This window comes from Pseudopipra pipra, chromosome 2 (assembly GCF_036250125.1).
Source record: "Pseudopipra pipra isolate bDixPip1 chromosome 2, bDixPip1.hap1, whole genome shotgun sequence".
NCBI lineage: Eukaryota > Metazoa > Chordata > Aves > Passeriformes > Pipridae > Pseudopipra > Pseudopipra pipra.
In genome coordinates, this window is record NC_087550.1 from 48,159,554 (window position 1) to 48,175,718 (window position 16,165).

A 16,165-nucleotide genomic window follows, 5' to 3' on the forward strand; every position below is an offset into this window, starting at 1 on the left:
AAAGATTTTGGCCAGAACATTGAGGAGCTATGTAATAGGAATTAAATTGTTCTTTACAGTCTGTGTTAAACACATCTCATGAACATTTAAGAGTTTAAGGCAACAATAAGGGAAGCTAAAGAGAAGTAAGTGGAATATGAATGGCCACTTGCATTAAAAACAAGGAGTTTAACCTGCAAAAATTGCGGCACACCACTTCCTGCCCCCCAGTCCATAAGTCTTGTCAGGCAGTTGCAAAGTATAGATGGAAAAACTGTAAATGGTGATGTAGGAAACAGTAAAAAGGTTTAATAAATGTTTGTGTATTTGGAATAAAACATGAGTCCTCCCCTTTATGAAAATAAGAGAAAACATAAGTTTTATTGTTTTAACAAGGACTATAAGGTTACTTTTGCTTAAAGTAAATATTTTCAACTTGGAAAACCAGAATAATTTTCATATGCACCTCCCCAAATTTAAATAAATTAGTTTGAAGTGGCAACTCAAGTATTAATGTTGACTCTAAAAAAAAAAACCCACCAAAAAGTAGGAACTTGGAGGTACTTCTAAGGGCAATTCCCTTAGGATAAGTGAATCCACAGAATGGTAGTGTGGATGAGCTCATATTGATGCAAGAATAGCAGTGGAACAGGATAAACAAACAAACAAAAAAAGTAATGTTGGTTTCAAAGAGTTTATGGAAAAGGGATCCTGTCAAAAATAAGATTTATTTGAATAGCTTGCGTGTCTGACAGGTGTATAAAATGTTGAGGTATCTCTGGGGCATTTGGCATAGTAGCAGATTCCTATTTAATATTAAAAAAATTACTAGCAAAGGGTACCTATGCAATTAACTTTTGAATTGCTCACTTGACATACTTGAAATTCATTTGATAACAGGGAGACATTAATGAGGGGGGCTATCACTGAACTAAATGGTAATAAAATCTTTACTAGCAAACCTTTCAGCAGATCAAAAGTTAAGTTGGTACAGGTTACAATTATGAATGAATTACTAATTAGATTGTTATTAATTGCATGCAAGGTACATTTTTGAAGAAAAGGATTCTTGTACTTAAAAGGTAAAAAGCTTTTTGTCAAAGTTGAGAATCAAATTAGTATGACTTGATAGTCAGTGTTGATGGGTTACCATAGCAGAAATTCTCTGGATCCATAGGAGCACTATAGGGAGTATAAACAAGATTGTACCCAATGTTGATCTGTACCTTGCACTACCAAGGCTGCTACAGGAATGCAGCATTTATTTCTGGTGTCCCTGCTTCAAGGGAAGTGTAGCAGTTTTTGTGTACCTTCTTAGCCTTTCTCTGCCTAGAAGCAGGAAGAGCTGAGTCTGGTGATGTTTTCAGAGGGAAGTTAGGGCTTAATGGGCATATGTGGACTGCTTCCTTACAAAAAGGATGGTGTACCCTGGCTTTGGGGAAGTCATGTTACTTGTCCGAGTGGATAGAGTTGGTCAGTGGATGGTAGTTTAATCTCTTCTAAAATAGTAACCTGACTCTCAGAAATCCTGAAAACTTTGAGTTCTTTCCAGCTTGAGATATTCTGATTCTCCAAGTCCATAGAAAAAATAGTGCCTGTCTTTGTGCACCTGTAAAACTTCGAACATTGAGCATCTAGTAACCACGATGGTAGTGGATCAAGGGTTGGACTTGATGATTTGTGAGGTCCTTTCCAACCCAGCTTGAGTCTTGTCTGAATTGCTTAAAGTTTAAATTCCTAAAATAAGTGGGATGAATCGAAGCCACTTTTGCAGCTAAAAGAAGCTAATTATTGGCTGTAATTTAAAAAGTATGTGTTTGAGGCTGCATTGGTGTGTTTTATCCTCTCTGCCAGTTCTTCTGTTAGATGTAATTTGCAAAGCAAACAAAAAATTAAGGTTGTGAGTCAAACGCTCAAAGAACCACAAAGTTGGAATTTAGAGTTTCCTGGCTGATGTTAAATGTAAGATACTTTCTCGACTGTTTTTAAAATCTAATGCAATCTGTATTATGAAAACACCTGTGTAAAGGAAGACTGCTTTCATAGAATCTTGCCTGAAGTTATATAGTTTTGGTGTCTTAGGGTTGTGGGATGATACAGAATTTATATAGGATACATTCTTATGAATTACTAAAAGTTGAAATGTACTAAGTGTAAAGTAGGGGACTGCAGAAAGAAGTAATGCTGTGGTTAATAGAAACACCTATTTCTTTCAAGTCTCTTTTAGAGGCAGAAGTCATAATGGAAGGAAAAAAGAATGCCGATAATCAGAAATTCCTGGTTCCTTAGGAAATAGCATCTAGCAAATTCCAATCCCACCTTCTTATCCACCATTTTGTCGTTATTTTTGTCTCATTTTCCATATCCTGTTACTGTCTTCATTAGCTACAAGAATATCATGCTTTTTAACTTCTGACATATTGTGTATTCGTGTTCAAATTTGTTGCTTAATCATACTTGATATGGGAACAGCAGGGACATTGAGAGATCTGGAAAGATTTGATATTTTTCACTGGCCCTCAGGAGTTGGAAGATGTGGCTTCAGGGTCAGCTACTGCAGCCAGAGGCAGCAAGCATGGTTTCACCTCTGGGTGGAAAAGCTGCGAGAGGCTGTGAAAGTTTAATGTTGCAGCGCTGCCAAATTTTCAGCCCTTCTTACAGAAATGACAGAAGGTGTATTCCTTATATGACTGCATTCTCTGCTAAACAGCTTGGCCTTTCTCTAGGCTATGGAGCTGACATTCTCAATAATTAGTAGCTTTTATGTTTTTACTTTTTCAAAAATATTTTCTCAAAAAGCCCTCCTGAAAATCCTAAATTTGTATCTGTAGCTGACTGTTAAATTCAGTCTGAGGCAGGTATTCAGCATGGAAAGCTACAGGTGTTTCAAGTTTGGCCAAGTTGTGTACAGTTGGAAGCCTTTCCATGGAAAGAATCAGTTAGGTTTTGCTATGAATGTCATTGTTTGCTACTAAATTAGTCTCCTGTTTTTAGCAGTGGACTTTAAAATCTGTTACAGCTTTTCAAAATAATTTCTTGTGACTGTCTATTAAAATTGACAGAATTTTCTGTTATGGCAGAGCAGTCTGTATCCAACATTTATCTTTTCAGACCAGTTCTGCATTTAAGGAAAGTGTTTAATTTCTTCATAACACATGATGCTGCTCAGTTAGTCAGCCATACAGGCCTGTTCCTGTCTAATTATTTCATGCAGTTCAGATCTTTTCACACTGACCATCAGAGATGAGAATACTTGAGCAATTTGTTAAAATAGAGACATCATGTGCTAGAGTGTGGTGTGGCATCACACTGAATGGCTGTCATGAAAAGATACGAGTCCAGCAAATGCTGGTTCTGTTTTAACAAATAATCCTTGTATTTCTACATCTTGTATTGAGAAGACTTTCTCTGTTTGCTACCAACTCCTTGACTCATCAGGATTGGGCAGGTGCGTGGTTAGAAGGACCTCTTTGAAGAGCTTCTGCTCACTACACAAGAATTCTCTCTGGTACTGTCCTTAAGCTAAAAATAGGCAAATCTTAATCATTCGAAGACAAGTGTAGTACCTAGAAATTGCTAGATGTCAGGACACATTTTCCTCTGTACATTTTAACTACTTGTAATTTAGTCATATCGAACTGTGCTTTGAATAGTACTTACTCTAGTTGCTCAAATTCTTCTAAGGTTATTGAAGAACTGTCTCTTTTTAACACCATCCGGCACCATAGCTAATATTAGTCTATGTTAAGAATCTTACCTGTGTGTGTTTTCCTTATTAGCAAGCAGATCTGATCTCCCTGGGGAAAGTTGTGTTGGCTTTGGCTTGCAATTCTTTATCAGGAATTCAGAGAGAGAATTTGCAGAAAGCAATGGAACTGGTGACAATCAACTATTCCTCTGATCTGAAGAATCTGATTTTGTAAGTTGGCTTAATAAATCTTTTAAAGGAAATTACTACTTTTACATAAAGAAATGCAAATGATAAATGGTATTTTTAGATGCAAGTAAGATTACAGATAAAACTACTGTCATTGAGTTTTCTGCACAGTCAATGCATTGTTAAATGTTATGATTTAAAATTTGTTTGTAGATGCTGGTAAAGCTCCTAATAACAATTAGGAGTGTAAACAAAACAAGCGTTTGAAGTTGTTTTCAATACTGGGCTTCACTGCCTGTTCTCTACAATAGCAATATGCTACTCTTATCTTACAGTTTCAGAAGGTATTGAGAAATAGGCACATTGCCTTTTTGACCAAAACGTTGAGTGCTTGTTTTTCTTGGCAGCATATTATTTTGTGTTGTTTCAGTATAGTCAGCCTTTCTCTTGCAACCTGAGTGGGAAAAGTAGAAATCTTTGCTCCTTCCCTTATTTGAAAAACAATTGCATTACAATCTGAATTTGCATGTCTCCTCTTTTTTGGGTGTGTTCTTGCTGTTTGAGTGGGGTAAATTGCACAGTTTCATGAAAATACATTCATATTGTATAAATGACTGACTAGGTATATACACGTAAGTTAACACGTGTTTTCTCTGTTAATATCTTCTTTTAAGAAAGACAAAAATTGTCAACTATGTGTATTAAACAAAAAAAAGTCAAATACTTATCATAATAGGATATAATCTCTGGCATTTGTGACATGTTTAAGTAATCTTTTGGGGGTTGGGTTATTTTGGCAGGTATTTGCTGACTGACCAAAACAGGCTTCGCAGTGTAAATGATATCATGCCTATGATTGGTGCACGATTCTATACTCAATTGGATGCTGCTCAAATGCGAAATGATGTAATAGAAGAAGACCTAGCAAAGGTAAATCGTAGTAATTCCTACAGAAAGACCTCTAGGCATTATTCCTACAGCTTTATCTTTAAAAGGAATGTTTTCTACTGGTTTTTGTTGGTTTTTTTTTTCCTTCTGTTTGTTAAGTAACCTAAGTAATCTACCTGAAGGCTTGACAACCCTAAGCTCAGGCTTTTGAAAGTCCAAAAGCTCCAAGAATCCGTAGTTTTAGGATGTCCTCAGCTGGCATTTCACTGAAGTAACATCATATCCAATCAACAGTCTTGGGGAAAATATGTTCTTTATAGAACAGTTAAAAAATAGCATTCTGAGTAAATAAGGCCATGTATGTCATCACATACTAGATCATGTAGTGTGTGCTAAAGGTTATACAGCAACAGATGCTACCTTTTAAATTCTTGGATTTGGATTTCAGTGTCACTTTACTTCTCAATCTTATGTTTTCCTTTCCAAATGAATTCTAGATCATGGAGATACTGTGCTTAGTTTCCCTGAAGTGTGCACCTCTTGCTGTGGGGGTCTGAGTAGTCTATAGTGTTCAGTCAAGGTATCAAGTGCTAACAGTGTGTATTTTTTCAACAGAAAAGCATGTCTGTTAGAAGCCACTGATAGCAGGATTTCTGTCAGGATTGAGATACATTACAGAATGCTTTCATGACCCTGAAAATGTGTGGGATAGGGTATAAGTAAGAATTTAATCAAGTACTGTGACTCCATTGCATTGTAAACCATTGAGAATTTTTTTAAGAGGGAGGCAGTAGAGCAGTTGTTGGGATTCTAATGGACTTGGTTCTCTTGATTTCTCCAATCCAGGCTTGTTGGATAACAGTTTTTTCCTCCTTAGTGAAAGATACTGAAATCTGTCAGAAGCAAGGAGCTATAGAAGAGCCAGGCAGTATCTATGTTGGATGCAGACTTCTAGATGTTGGGTGCTCACTTCATCAGAATCAACTACTAATCCTTCTCTAAAAGTATTTAAGATCATTTCTTCTTAAGGTGGCCCTATGTGCTTGCACAAAGCTGGGCAGATGGACCCTCTCCCATTGCAAAGATGGAGATTGTCCTATAATCAGCATTAAGCATTTTGCATTTTTAGTCAAGTTGTTTATAGCAGTTGCTTATCACTGGCTGGTGAGCAGAGCTACTACAAATCCAAGCTGTTGCTTAGCCCTCAGTTTGGCAATAGCTATTTACCTGGCAGTGATAAATAGCACTTCTTAATTAGCTGTCATACTGTAACTTGTTTGCACTAGCACATCTTTGATAGTATTAGAGCTACAGTATCCCTTAAGTCTAAACTCTCTTCATTATTGCCCCAAGCAGATGCTTTGGGGAGAGTATTGGAAAAAGACTAGCATGTGTGATTGTGTTTTTTCCTCATATTCTCCAAGGACACAGTCATCTGTATCTTAGGGACTTCTGATGCTGGGAATGGCTTGTATGTAGTTAATAACTTGGTTTTCTCGAAGCCATGTAACCTTGTTACTCCTGTAATGCTCATGTTTCATAGAGCAGTGACCCTATTACACTATCACTTTCCTTCCTCACCTTTATGTTCATCATATACATGTCAAAAGCAGTCAAAGCCACAGTTTATCCAAGCCCTGTGATCCACTGTGTAGAAAAATTCCCTGCCTTACAGGCTCCTAAGCCTGCAGAGAGGCTACCTGGAGACTTAGTGCCAGTGTTGTTGCTCAGCTGTGTCACCATTGATTGGGAATCTACAAGGTAGCAGCCTTCACATAGGTGTTTGTGCTGGTTTAAAGGTAAACCAGCAGGGGAAATGAACCCAACTCAAAAGAGATTATAAATCAGAATAACAATTTAATAAAAATAATACAATAAATACAATTACACAGACAAACAATTGGTTTTAACCCACAAAACCCAGATGTATAACCCAGCACTCTGGGGCATGAACAGAGTGGTGTTTGTTGGGTCCCCTTCCCTGTGCTGAGCCCCACATGGTCCCCCTGAGTCCAAAAAGTAAAAGGAGAGGGAAAAACCTTGGTGAGAGTGCTGGTTGCAGTCCGGTCGAGGATGGTAATCGCAGTCTGGTCAAGAGTGGTGATGGCAGTCCAGTCCAAGTTCTGGTCCTCTGGATCCCACAAGTGGTACCAAAGTCCCAAGACCCCAAGATTATATATCCTCAGGTTCAGGCAGGAGTGCCCAGTACCTCCCTCATGGTGGGGAGTTCCACAATGGGTGTGAGGACAGGAGCATCCTCCTATCTCACAGGCCTCTTAACGCTCAGCTTATAGCCTGAGGGGTCAGGCCTGCGCTGGGCAGCTGCTGTAAATGGTCTATTGTTAACAGTTTCTGGGAAATGGCATGGAAGGGTATAGAATACACAGTTTTGGGTTACACCCACACAGTGATGAGCTGAGGTCTCAGCTGTTCTAACTAGGACAGTATTGTTTTGGCTTTTGTGTATTTGACCACATACCAAAAAATTATTTGGAGGTTAGACCAAAGAACAGACCTACCTAGCTGGGGAAGGTAGGTTTTCCCTTGTCAGTCTCTAAGTATAGGTACTGTAGTGGAACAAGCTGTTCTGCGGTGTGTTTTTAGCCTAGTAATAGAAGTCTGCAACCCGTAGGTTGTCTGAGGCCAAGCGGTTATCACCTTGACCTACTTTACCCATCTTCGCACGGTAATCTACTCCAGACTGAATTAATTTGAAACCAATATTATCCTGCATGGAATGCGATGCATCTTAGCATGAATAGTGCTGTAGAGCTGGGCCATTGCAGAATGTGAATAATATCAGGAGAGAATCTTTTCCTGACAGCTTTGACTTACACTGTGAATTAATCTTTTGTTTAATGTAAGCTGGGATGTACTCTTTTTCCTGTATCCCAGTGATGTGGAAAAACATACTAAATCAATTTTCAGTTGCATGTACTCTAAGCATCTGTAATTCTAATGTTCTACCTGTATGTGAGCTCATTGTCATTTGTGGACTCAACTTTTATACTCTTTTAAGACTTAGATTCTAACTGTTCTGGAAAGACTTGTTTCGAAATGATACTTGGAATCAATTATAGTTTGAATGTTAGTCTGATGATATTGTTGCTAAATATTTGCTAATAATGGCCTAAAAAGCATTTCTGAAAAACAAATCTGTTAGATTATGTTCCTTCGCATCTTAACCTGAAATAAAGTATTATACTGTACTTCTAAATATCTTGGTATAACTCTGTGTGTGTATATGTATATATTAATATATTCATCTTGTTTAACTTACTATATTTTAGCATACCTGTAAGTATAGGCTGGCAAGAGACTGGACTTATGTTTCCACAAAGAAATAGATTGCCTGATCCGGTTCCTTTTGGGGCAGCAAGGTGTCATTAGTTGTTGAATCTTCACATTATAATTTAAAGTTCTAAACTGAGCATTGGACTACTGATACACAATACAATGCATTTGATCTCTGAAAAAATTATACCCTCTTCTTTGAATAAACAAATTATTGTAATTAATAGCGCTTCATTGGCATTACTACCATATACCTTTTGCAAATAAATGTCTTAATTTTATGTTTCAGAAACTTTTAATAACTTTTTTCTTGTTTTCTAGGAGGTGCAAAATGGAAGGTTGTTTAGGCTTCTAGCAAAACTGGGAACAATCAATGAGAGGCCTGAGTAAGAAATACTTGTTTTCATGGTTTAAAGTATGTAAAACCCTGTTTGCAATACAGTGTTTCTTCCCTCATAAATTTAAGATAAACATTTTTTTCCTATGTTTGCCCTTGGAAAAATGAATGTTTTAAGAAGCCTTGAGAAAAACTAGATAAGCAACTTTGACCAAAATTTTAAATAAAGGAGAGGAGAAGGCTACAAATAGATATGCCGAAGTTGCTTCGTTGTATTTAGTATGGTTTCTCTTAGCGCTCACTCTGTTGTGAGAGGCAATACTTTTAGAGGAAATCTGTAGCTTGCTTTAACTGTAGCAAAGGATGTAGATACTGGTTTTAAGCTAGTGATTTTTCAGCTTGTTTTTCTGTCAACTAACCACATAAAAATGAAGTTCATGGTCTGTTTTCCATCCTTATGCATAGACTTACAGTTATGTTTATGATGCTGGTTTCTAACATTTACGCATTAAATTTGTTGCAGATAATTCTTGCTTTCTTCCATTATTTTCTGTGGCATTAGCTTCAGGTGCTTTAGCAGCTAAGAAAGTTTGACTATGTTATCTTCTGTTCGTGACGGGCAGACTGTAATTTAATTGCAATTTACAACAGGTAGCTTAGCAGTGCAGTCAGACTACTCAGTTTAGGTTGAAGAGTCATGTGTATCTGTGGGGGTTGATTTTTCTTAACTTACTGAACTTTAATATGAGCCTTTGTTTTACAACAGGTTTCAGAAGGACCCAACGTGGTCAGAAACTGGAGACAGGTATTTACTAAAGCTCTTTCGAGATCACCTTTTCCATCAGGTGACAGAAGCGGGTACTCCGTGGATTGACCTCAGTCACATTATCTCATGTCTTAACAAGGTACTTTGGTTAGCTTTTAAAAATTTTTTGGGTTAGCATTCTTTAAAATAGTATCCCACTGCAACACAAGTTGGCATTGGCAGGTTAATTCCATTGGTTTAACTGATGGTTATTTTCCCTGTTTTGGATGAAAACAATGTATTCACTGAGCTAATATTCCAACATTTATGAATATTTAAATAAACTTAGTACATGAATATTAAAACTTGAAATTTGTTAATATAGCATGAGATACAGTATTAACTTCTCATCCTAGAATGCATTGAATACTGTGGATAAGCAATGCTGGTCCCTTTATGCTACTCTGGTTTTTCAACACAGCATAAAGGATCCATAAAACCCCTTTAACTGGGGGAGGTTTCTGCTGATAGTTATCGCAAAAAATGGTTGTATGGCAGGACAATCCATTCCTAAACTGTGCTGACCAGAGTAGGAGACAGGAGGGAAACTGCAATAGAAATCTGTGCAAAATTCTTGCCCTCTAGGACAGTGCTGGAAAATTTCTGTGACTTAAAATGTTAAGTCCACTTCTGTAATAACTTCCCTAGCCTCTCCAGCCCTTCATTTTCCAAGGTCGACTTGATAAAGGTATTTGCAGTTTTCTAAGGGCTGCATCACTAGCAAAATTGTATTTGAGCACTGTCATGATTAATAGCAGGAGATGTGTGAGAGACCACAAGATCTTCAGTAGATAAAGAACTTGTCTTGGTCTATAAATTAAAAAGTACTTGAGCTGATTTTTTTTTTTAATTGGCAGATCAGCTTTCAACTTATTTTACATTGTTTTGCCAAACTTCACTAATTAATAGGAGACTAAGGTGCTGCTACTTCCTTTTTTTTTCCTTTTTTTTTTTTTTTGTTTTGTGTTGTTTTGTTGTTTTGTTGGTTTTTTGTTTTTTTTGTTGTAGCTGCTTGGTCATTTCACTCACTCTGCAGAGAATGGTGATGCAGACACTGACAATACACAGTTTCAGTGCCCAGTATTTTCTTTTCTAGGATTAGAATAGCCAACTTTCCCCAAAAAAACCCAGAATATATTCAGATCCTTTGACATGTAATAACTGACTTAACTACAGTTAAATCTTTTTCAGTTAAAATTGTCAGGGCTTCTAACTTCCTATTAGACCACTGCTGTGCATTTCTTTAACCTCCTTTTTGTCTTTCTGGTTGGTGTCTGTAATCACTTTAAAAGGGACATTAAAGGGATTGAGGCTAAATCAAAAAGAAAGCATGTTGACATTCAAATAGGCAGTGAAATGCCATCATGATTTGAAAGCAGTGACCCATACAGTACTGTAGCAAGAGGGGACAGTCCTGAATTCATAGGTCAGGTAAGAGACAATATCAAAGAATGCCTTGTTCTATAAATGTTCATGGCTTACCTTTTTAAACAGAGGCTCTTCTCTTCTGTGGTTGTGGGCTCAGCACACAAAAGATGTAAGGCTTATGAAACTCTACTTTGGAAATACACTCTGAAAAGCACTTCCAAAACTATAATGTGTACCAGTTTATTTGGGCGTTCCTGCTACAGTCCAAAGTCATTCCTTTTGAATGAAAGCTACTCTGTTAAAAAAAAAATAAAAATCTTTTATTTTAATGTGGTGTTTTGGGGATCTTTTCAGCTGAGATACTGATTTATGCCTCCACAGGAGGAAAGAAAGAAAGCCATAAATATTGATGTTTCTAGTTAGCTGTGTGGCTTTCTTAATACAGATCTTCCCTATCCTACATTAAGGTAATTCATTGATTTATTGTATGATGATAATGGGAATGAACAGTGGACAATATTTCATAAAACACCTTGATAGTGTTAATATTTTGTGATGGATGGTGGAAGACAGTGGTGGTTTTATCCTACTCTACAAAAATTAGAAGCTAATTGGCTTACTTTTGTCCTTCTGAAACTGTTCACAAAGCAGGAGCTTTAAAATGTGGAGGTTCCAGCTTTTAAGGTTATGTTCATAACATTACTTTAAAAGACAAATACAAGAAATTGCTAACTTGCTGTGTTGCTCCAGACAGCAGCTAGTGGAACATCTTGGTGACAAATTTAATTGTTTTAATGTTCATTAGAACATTATAATACATATATTTGAACCCGCTCAGGTTGTATTTCCAAAGATTGGATCGATAGTGTCATATCAACTTGTCTCTGCCCCACTTTCTGTATTGGAACAAGAAAGTTTGTAGTGTCAAGTATTTGGAAATATCAACATATCAACTAAAACAGAGCTACAAAAGTTTTGCTTTATAACTGAGTCTGACAGTTCTCCACTGGTGAACGTTAATTGCAAAGTGAGGAGAACATAAGATACAGCGTTGTAAGGGGCTTTAGCTTGTGAGTAGGATATTCCTCTGTTCCAAATTAGGATTTAATGGTAGATCTCTAAAGTACATATTGAATTTGAGAAGTCAGAACAAAACATGAAAACAAACGTGGAACAAACTTTAATCTTCAACAGCAAATTATCTATTTGATTATGGATTATACCAAGGTAACTTTTTTTCCTAAGGGATGAAATATAGCATACATCATAGGAAATACAGGAACTAGTTTGCTTTCGGTGCTGCTAAAAATGTGAGGTTCGGGTTTCTACCAGTTTTCAGACTACCTGGGGCTGATCCATCCATTATCTCATTTTAGAGTGGGCAAGAAGTAATTTACCTACCCTACATGGAGGCTTGTGGATCTTATGTGTAAATGTAATGTCAAACGTAGTTTTGTTCTTCAGGAGCTGTATGAAAATTTTGCTTCCACACAGGGAAGGGGATAGCATTGCAGGATTATTTGCCTTGTGGAAAGGGAAGAAAACAATGGTAATCTAGTCCTAAGGTCTAGAATGTCCATCAGGTTAAGACCAAAATGTCTCGATTTTTTGGCAAGAACATTGTTGTGGTGCAATTCAGATCCTTCCGTTCTGTGCTGTTAGCATACTTGAACTGCACCATAACAATGTACTTGCCAAGAAATTGATTGCTTTTGTTGTTGGGGAAATGTTTTGCCATTTCTTTCACACTTCTTTTATTTTATCTTTTGCATTCTTGTTACAGTTAGATGCTGGTGTGCCAGAAAAAATAAGCCTCATTTCCAGAGATGAGAAGAGTGTACTTGTGGTAACTTACAGCGATTTAAAGCGCTGCTTTGAAAATACTTTTCAAGAACTGATTGCAGCCGCAAATGGTCAGTTGTAGTATTTGCTGAAAGCATGCAGGACATTGCTGAGGAACTTAACCAGTAGCAAATTGCACTACAGCTGAATTGTTGTTGTCATCTCATTTCACATTTGGGAAACAAACAGGAGATGAGCAAAGCTGCTTGCACTTCAGTCAGGTACACTGTTACTTGAAGGGAAGAATGTTTCACTTATCCTAGAGCTAAGGCTGCCATTGGAGGCTTTATCTGTGAAGAATTTATTTTAGATTAAGGAACACATCAGGTGCATGATGTTCCTACTTTTATTTTTTCCACTTGTATATGCACTAATTTTAATTTTTTTAAGACTTTTCTGATCTCTGAAGTTTTGCCACATTGTATACTTTAAGGGAAACTCTTTGCAAGGACATTTCTGGAATACATTTTTGTCACGGAAGATATAGCAAAATTTATTCATTTTTGATATTATTTGCACCCAGAATAGCATAAAGGACCAGGTAAATCATTTAATAGAAATTGTGTTCTATTAATGACCATTTAGTTCGTAACCTCTGTAAAAGTGTGTTGTATGCAAGCTCTGTATGCCACCCACTGTTAGCTCAAAGAAATGTGAGAAGGCAAAACTTTTTAAAACCAGTCAAGTGAAGTATTGATAAATTGACAAAAAAGGAAAGAAAGTCCCCTGTCATTTGATTTAAACTTTGTCTAAGCAAAGTGACGAAAATAGCATAATGGGAAACATCTATAATTTAAGGAGCATATCAAACTTGCTCTAAACACAACCAGCGCCTTTTAAAAACTGTTTGTACGTTTTCCTGGTAGTCAGAAGCATTTACATTTATGCAATTTTTTTAATAGATTTTTTTTTTTTAAAGAAATTGTTTAAATGCCTGAAGTTTCAGGAGTGTATTACTTTAGGTTATTTACAGTATAATTTTTGTATAAAGTTCTGTTCTTTGAACCACAGCTTTATTATGGTACGCTACACTGGATACAGATACAAAGACACTGTTAAAAGAAGATTAACTAAACACAGCAGTTGTCTGGCATCAAGAGCTTTTCAAGTTTTACGGCCTGAATCTGGAGGGATAATGATCTGCTGTGCCTTTGCAGTCACTGCTTAGCCCAAAGTAATATTACTTTTGATAATACTCAACACATGAATATTCCTGAAGTAATTCAGTCTCAAAAGTCTGGAATTTTCCTCCTCAATTACCTTTCTAATATTTGGACATGCAGTTGTCTCCAAACTTGGGTATTTATGGGATTTCTAGTTAAACACCTACACTTTGATACTGAAGACTGCCAAATACGTAGGAATTTCCTTTCTTAAAGCAGTAGTGAAGACTGTATCTATCCTTTCCCAGCACTGAATGTTTTAATAGCACTGGGTGCTCACCATGAAGAAAATGTGGAAACTCAAAAGGTCAGGACAGACTCTAAGCACTTGCAACTGATGTTACTGACATCAATTTTAATAATTCTCAATATTTGTAGTTTTCAGAGAAGTTTTTAATATTTCTCTGTCCACTTTTATAAGCTTTAAAATGATTCTCCGCCTTGAGACTTGCATCAAGAAAAAAGCAACTCTCTTCACATCGAAAGCTTTGAAGACTAGGGACATGCTTTACACATGTTAGAAAATGTGGTTGAATCCACATTAGGTAGCATCAGTTGATGAGTTGAAAAATCGATTATTGTTGCAATTTTAAAAGGAACACAATGTTTAATATTCAAACGATAACAGTTGCCAGAATGTTCTTTTTAATATAAAAGGAACAGGAACTTTGAAAAGTGAACATGCAAAACAGTCTTTTATCATTAGCTCATGTATTTGAGGAAGAGCAGCTGTCTTTTCTATGTTTTTTGACAAATCATATTGTAATTCTTTTGTACAAAAAAGAAGTACTTGTATTCTAGAAGAAATATGGAATGCTTAATTTATAAGCGGGCTGAGGTTTTTTCCAGTATTGTTTTCTTTGAAAATGAAAGGGGATCATCTGTTCAGTTGTGGGGTTTGGGAACCTTTGAAACTTTTAATTTGTGGACCAATATTTTGTGGAAGTGTAAGGCAGGGGTAAAATAGGGCTTGAATTCTCATCCTTTTTAGACCAGCACACCCTCTGCAAGACATGTCTAAATTGCAAACCTGTGTGTATTTGCATAATGTCAGTTTGCTTCAGCCCCTAGTAACCTCAGGACTTGGTTTAAAATAAAAAGGTAGACAGCTAATAAGTTTTCGTACATAATGTCAGCCAGAAGATATTTGGTGTCAGGTAATACATAAAATAAAAAAGAAGTTGAGCTTTGTTTTCTATTTATTTTATTTGATCTGTATTTGGGAATGATTTGAACAGTCTGAAGTTCAGCTTGGGTATTTTTTTGGGGAGAGCCCTTCTACCCCATTTTAATTCCATTTAGAAGGTTGTCCTAAAGTTGTAGTTTGATGCAGTCATAGGAAGAACTGTGTATCTGTATTTAAAAGAAGAGTCACCAGGATGTGCCCTCCCAGATGGGAAATTTATTTCTGACCTTCCAAATTTTTACAGCTAAAAGCACAGAAGGGACAACCTTTGAAATCATATGATGTTGGTCATTTTAATTTTTGTACCTGTTTTAAATTCTGTTGCCGTATTTACTATATTGTAAATATTCTGTTGAGGGTACCTATGTATTTTTGATTTGCCCTTGTTTCGGTAATTCAGGTGTCAACTGCTTCCCCTAAAAAGCACCAGTATGTTAAGTTCTAATGTCATGATCCCAATATGTGTTACTCATCTTTAATCCTGTTTTCATTGTTCATGTGTACAGCAGTATTTTTAATAAAGAATACCAGAAGTAATGTGGCCTTATTTTGACAATGTGAAGTTCTCAAGTTGGATAGAGGGCTTTTCAACTTTGGTGCCGGAATTGTATTTCATTCTGTTTGCAATGGAGAGTTTCAACAATTAAGAGTCACAAATTGTGTTTAGTGTTTACCATTTAAAGTGTATCAGATGTTTTAAAAGGTACAGATGCTGTTGACTAAATTGTAACTCATGCATATTTCCTTAATTTCCAAGTCAAATCCAATCTGCTTCAGTTGAATGGGGTCTTCTTTATTAGATAAGCCCTAATTTTGAAAACTCTGCTCAAGTACCCTTACTTCCATGTTTATTGAGCTTTTTTCCCCCAGTGACAATGTATATTAATTTCTCTGAGAATTTGCATGTGGAGTCATGACAGCTTCACTTCCCAGAATTATTTTTTCTGTATTTTTAACCAGCAATGGTTAGATGATTTGCTGGTGGGATAAAATCTCCTGTATCCATCCAATCCTGACCATGCTTATGGAACATGAAATTTTGTGCAATATATGTGAAATTGCCAGTACCCCCTGCATATATCTAACATGGAGTTACTGTCCCTTAAATTGCAGTGTTTTAAAAATGTTATTATATAAGCTTCAATAAGCTTGATTGATGGACATATCTAGTCTCCAGTTTCCTCCTTAGTAATGTGCAGCAGCAGTTACACAGCTTCTGTGGCAGCAGGCGATCCCATTATATTCTACTTTCACAAATAAAGTTTCATCTCCATTTTCTTCACATGGATGAGGTGGGAATGTGGAGATTCTCTGAAGAAGAGAAAGCATCTGTCCAGGCCTGAGGTGCTACCTGATGTCACAGTAGTTTTGGAACAGGCTTTGTTGGGGACGCCTTAGCTCTGTTTGGTGTCCTTTTGTCTGCTGT

The 16,165-nt window shown here is 36.6% G+C and overlaps 1 protein-coding gene across 5 annotated transcripts in view; it reads left to right on the forward strand.

Moving 5' to 3' along the window:
• The window catches only part of PAN3 (poly(A) specific ribonuclease subunit PAN3), an 80,021-nt gene extending 64,745 nt beyond the window's left edge, over positions 1 to 15,276 (forward strand). For 2 of the 5 annotated variants that reach the window (XM_064645442.1, XM_064645440.1), the window contains 5 exons: positions 3,759 to 3,898; positions 4,657 to 4,786; positions 8,360 to 8,424; positions 9,142 to 9,280; positions 12,332 to 15,276. In XM_064645442.1, coding sequence (XP_064501512.1) covers positions 3,759 to 3,898; positions 4,657 to 4,786; positions 8,360 to 8,424; positions 9,142 to 9,280; positions 12,332 to 12,472 — 615 coding nt within the window. In that variant the 3' untranslated portion in view covers positions 12,473 to 15,276. Of the gene's footprint in view, positions 1 to 3,758; positions 3,899 to 4,656; positions 4,787 to 8,359; positions 8,425 to 9,141; positions 9,281 to 10,472; positions 10,612 to 11,649; positions 11,776 to 12,331 lie in introns of all 5 variants that reach the window. The other 3 variants (XR_010428281.1, XR_010428280.1, XM_064645441.1) reach the window with 3 other exon arrangements.
• Positions 15,277 to 16,165: the final 889 nt, after the last annotated feature.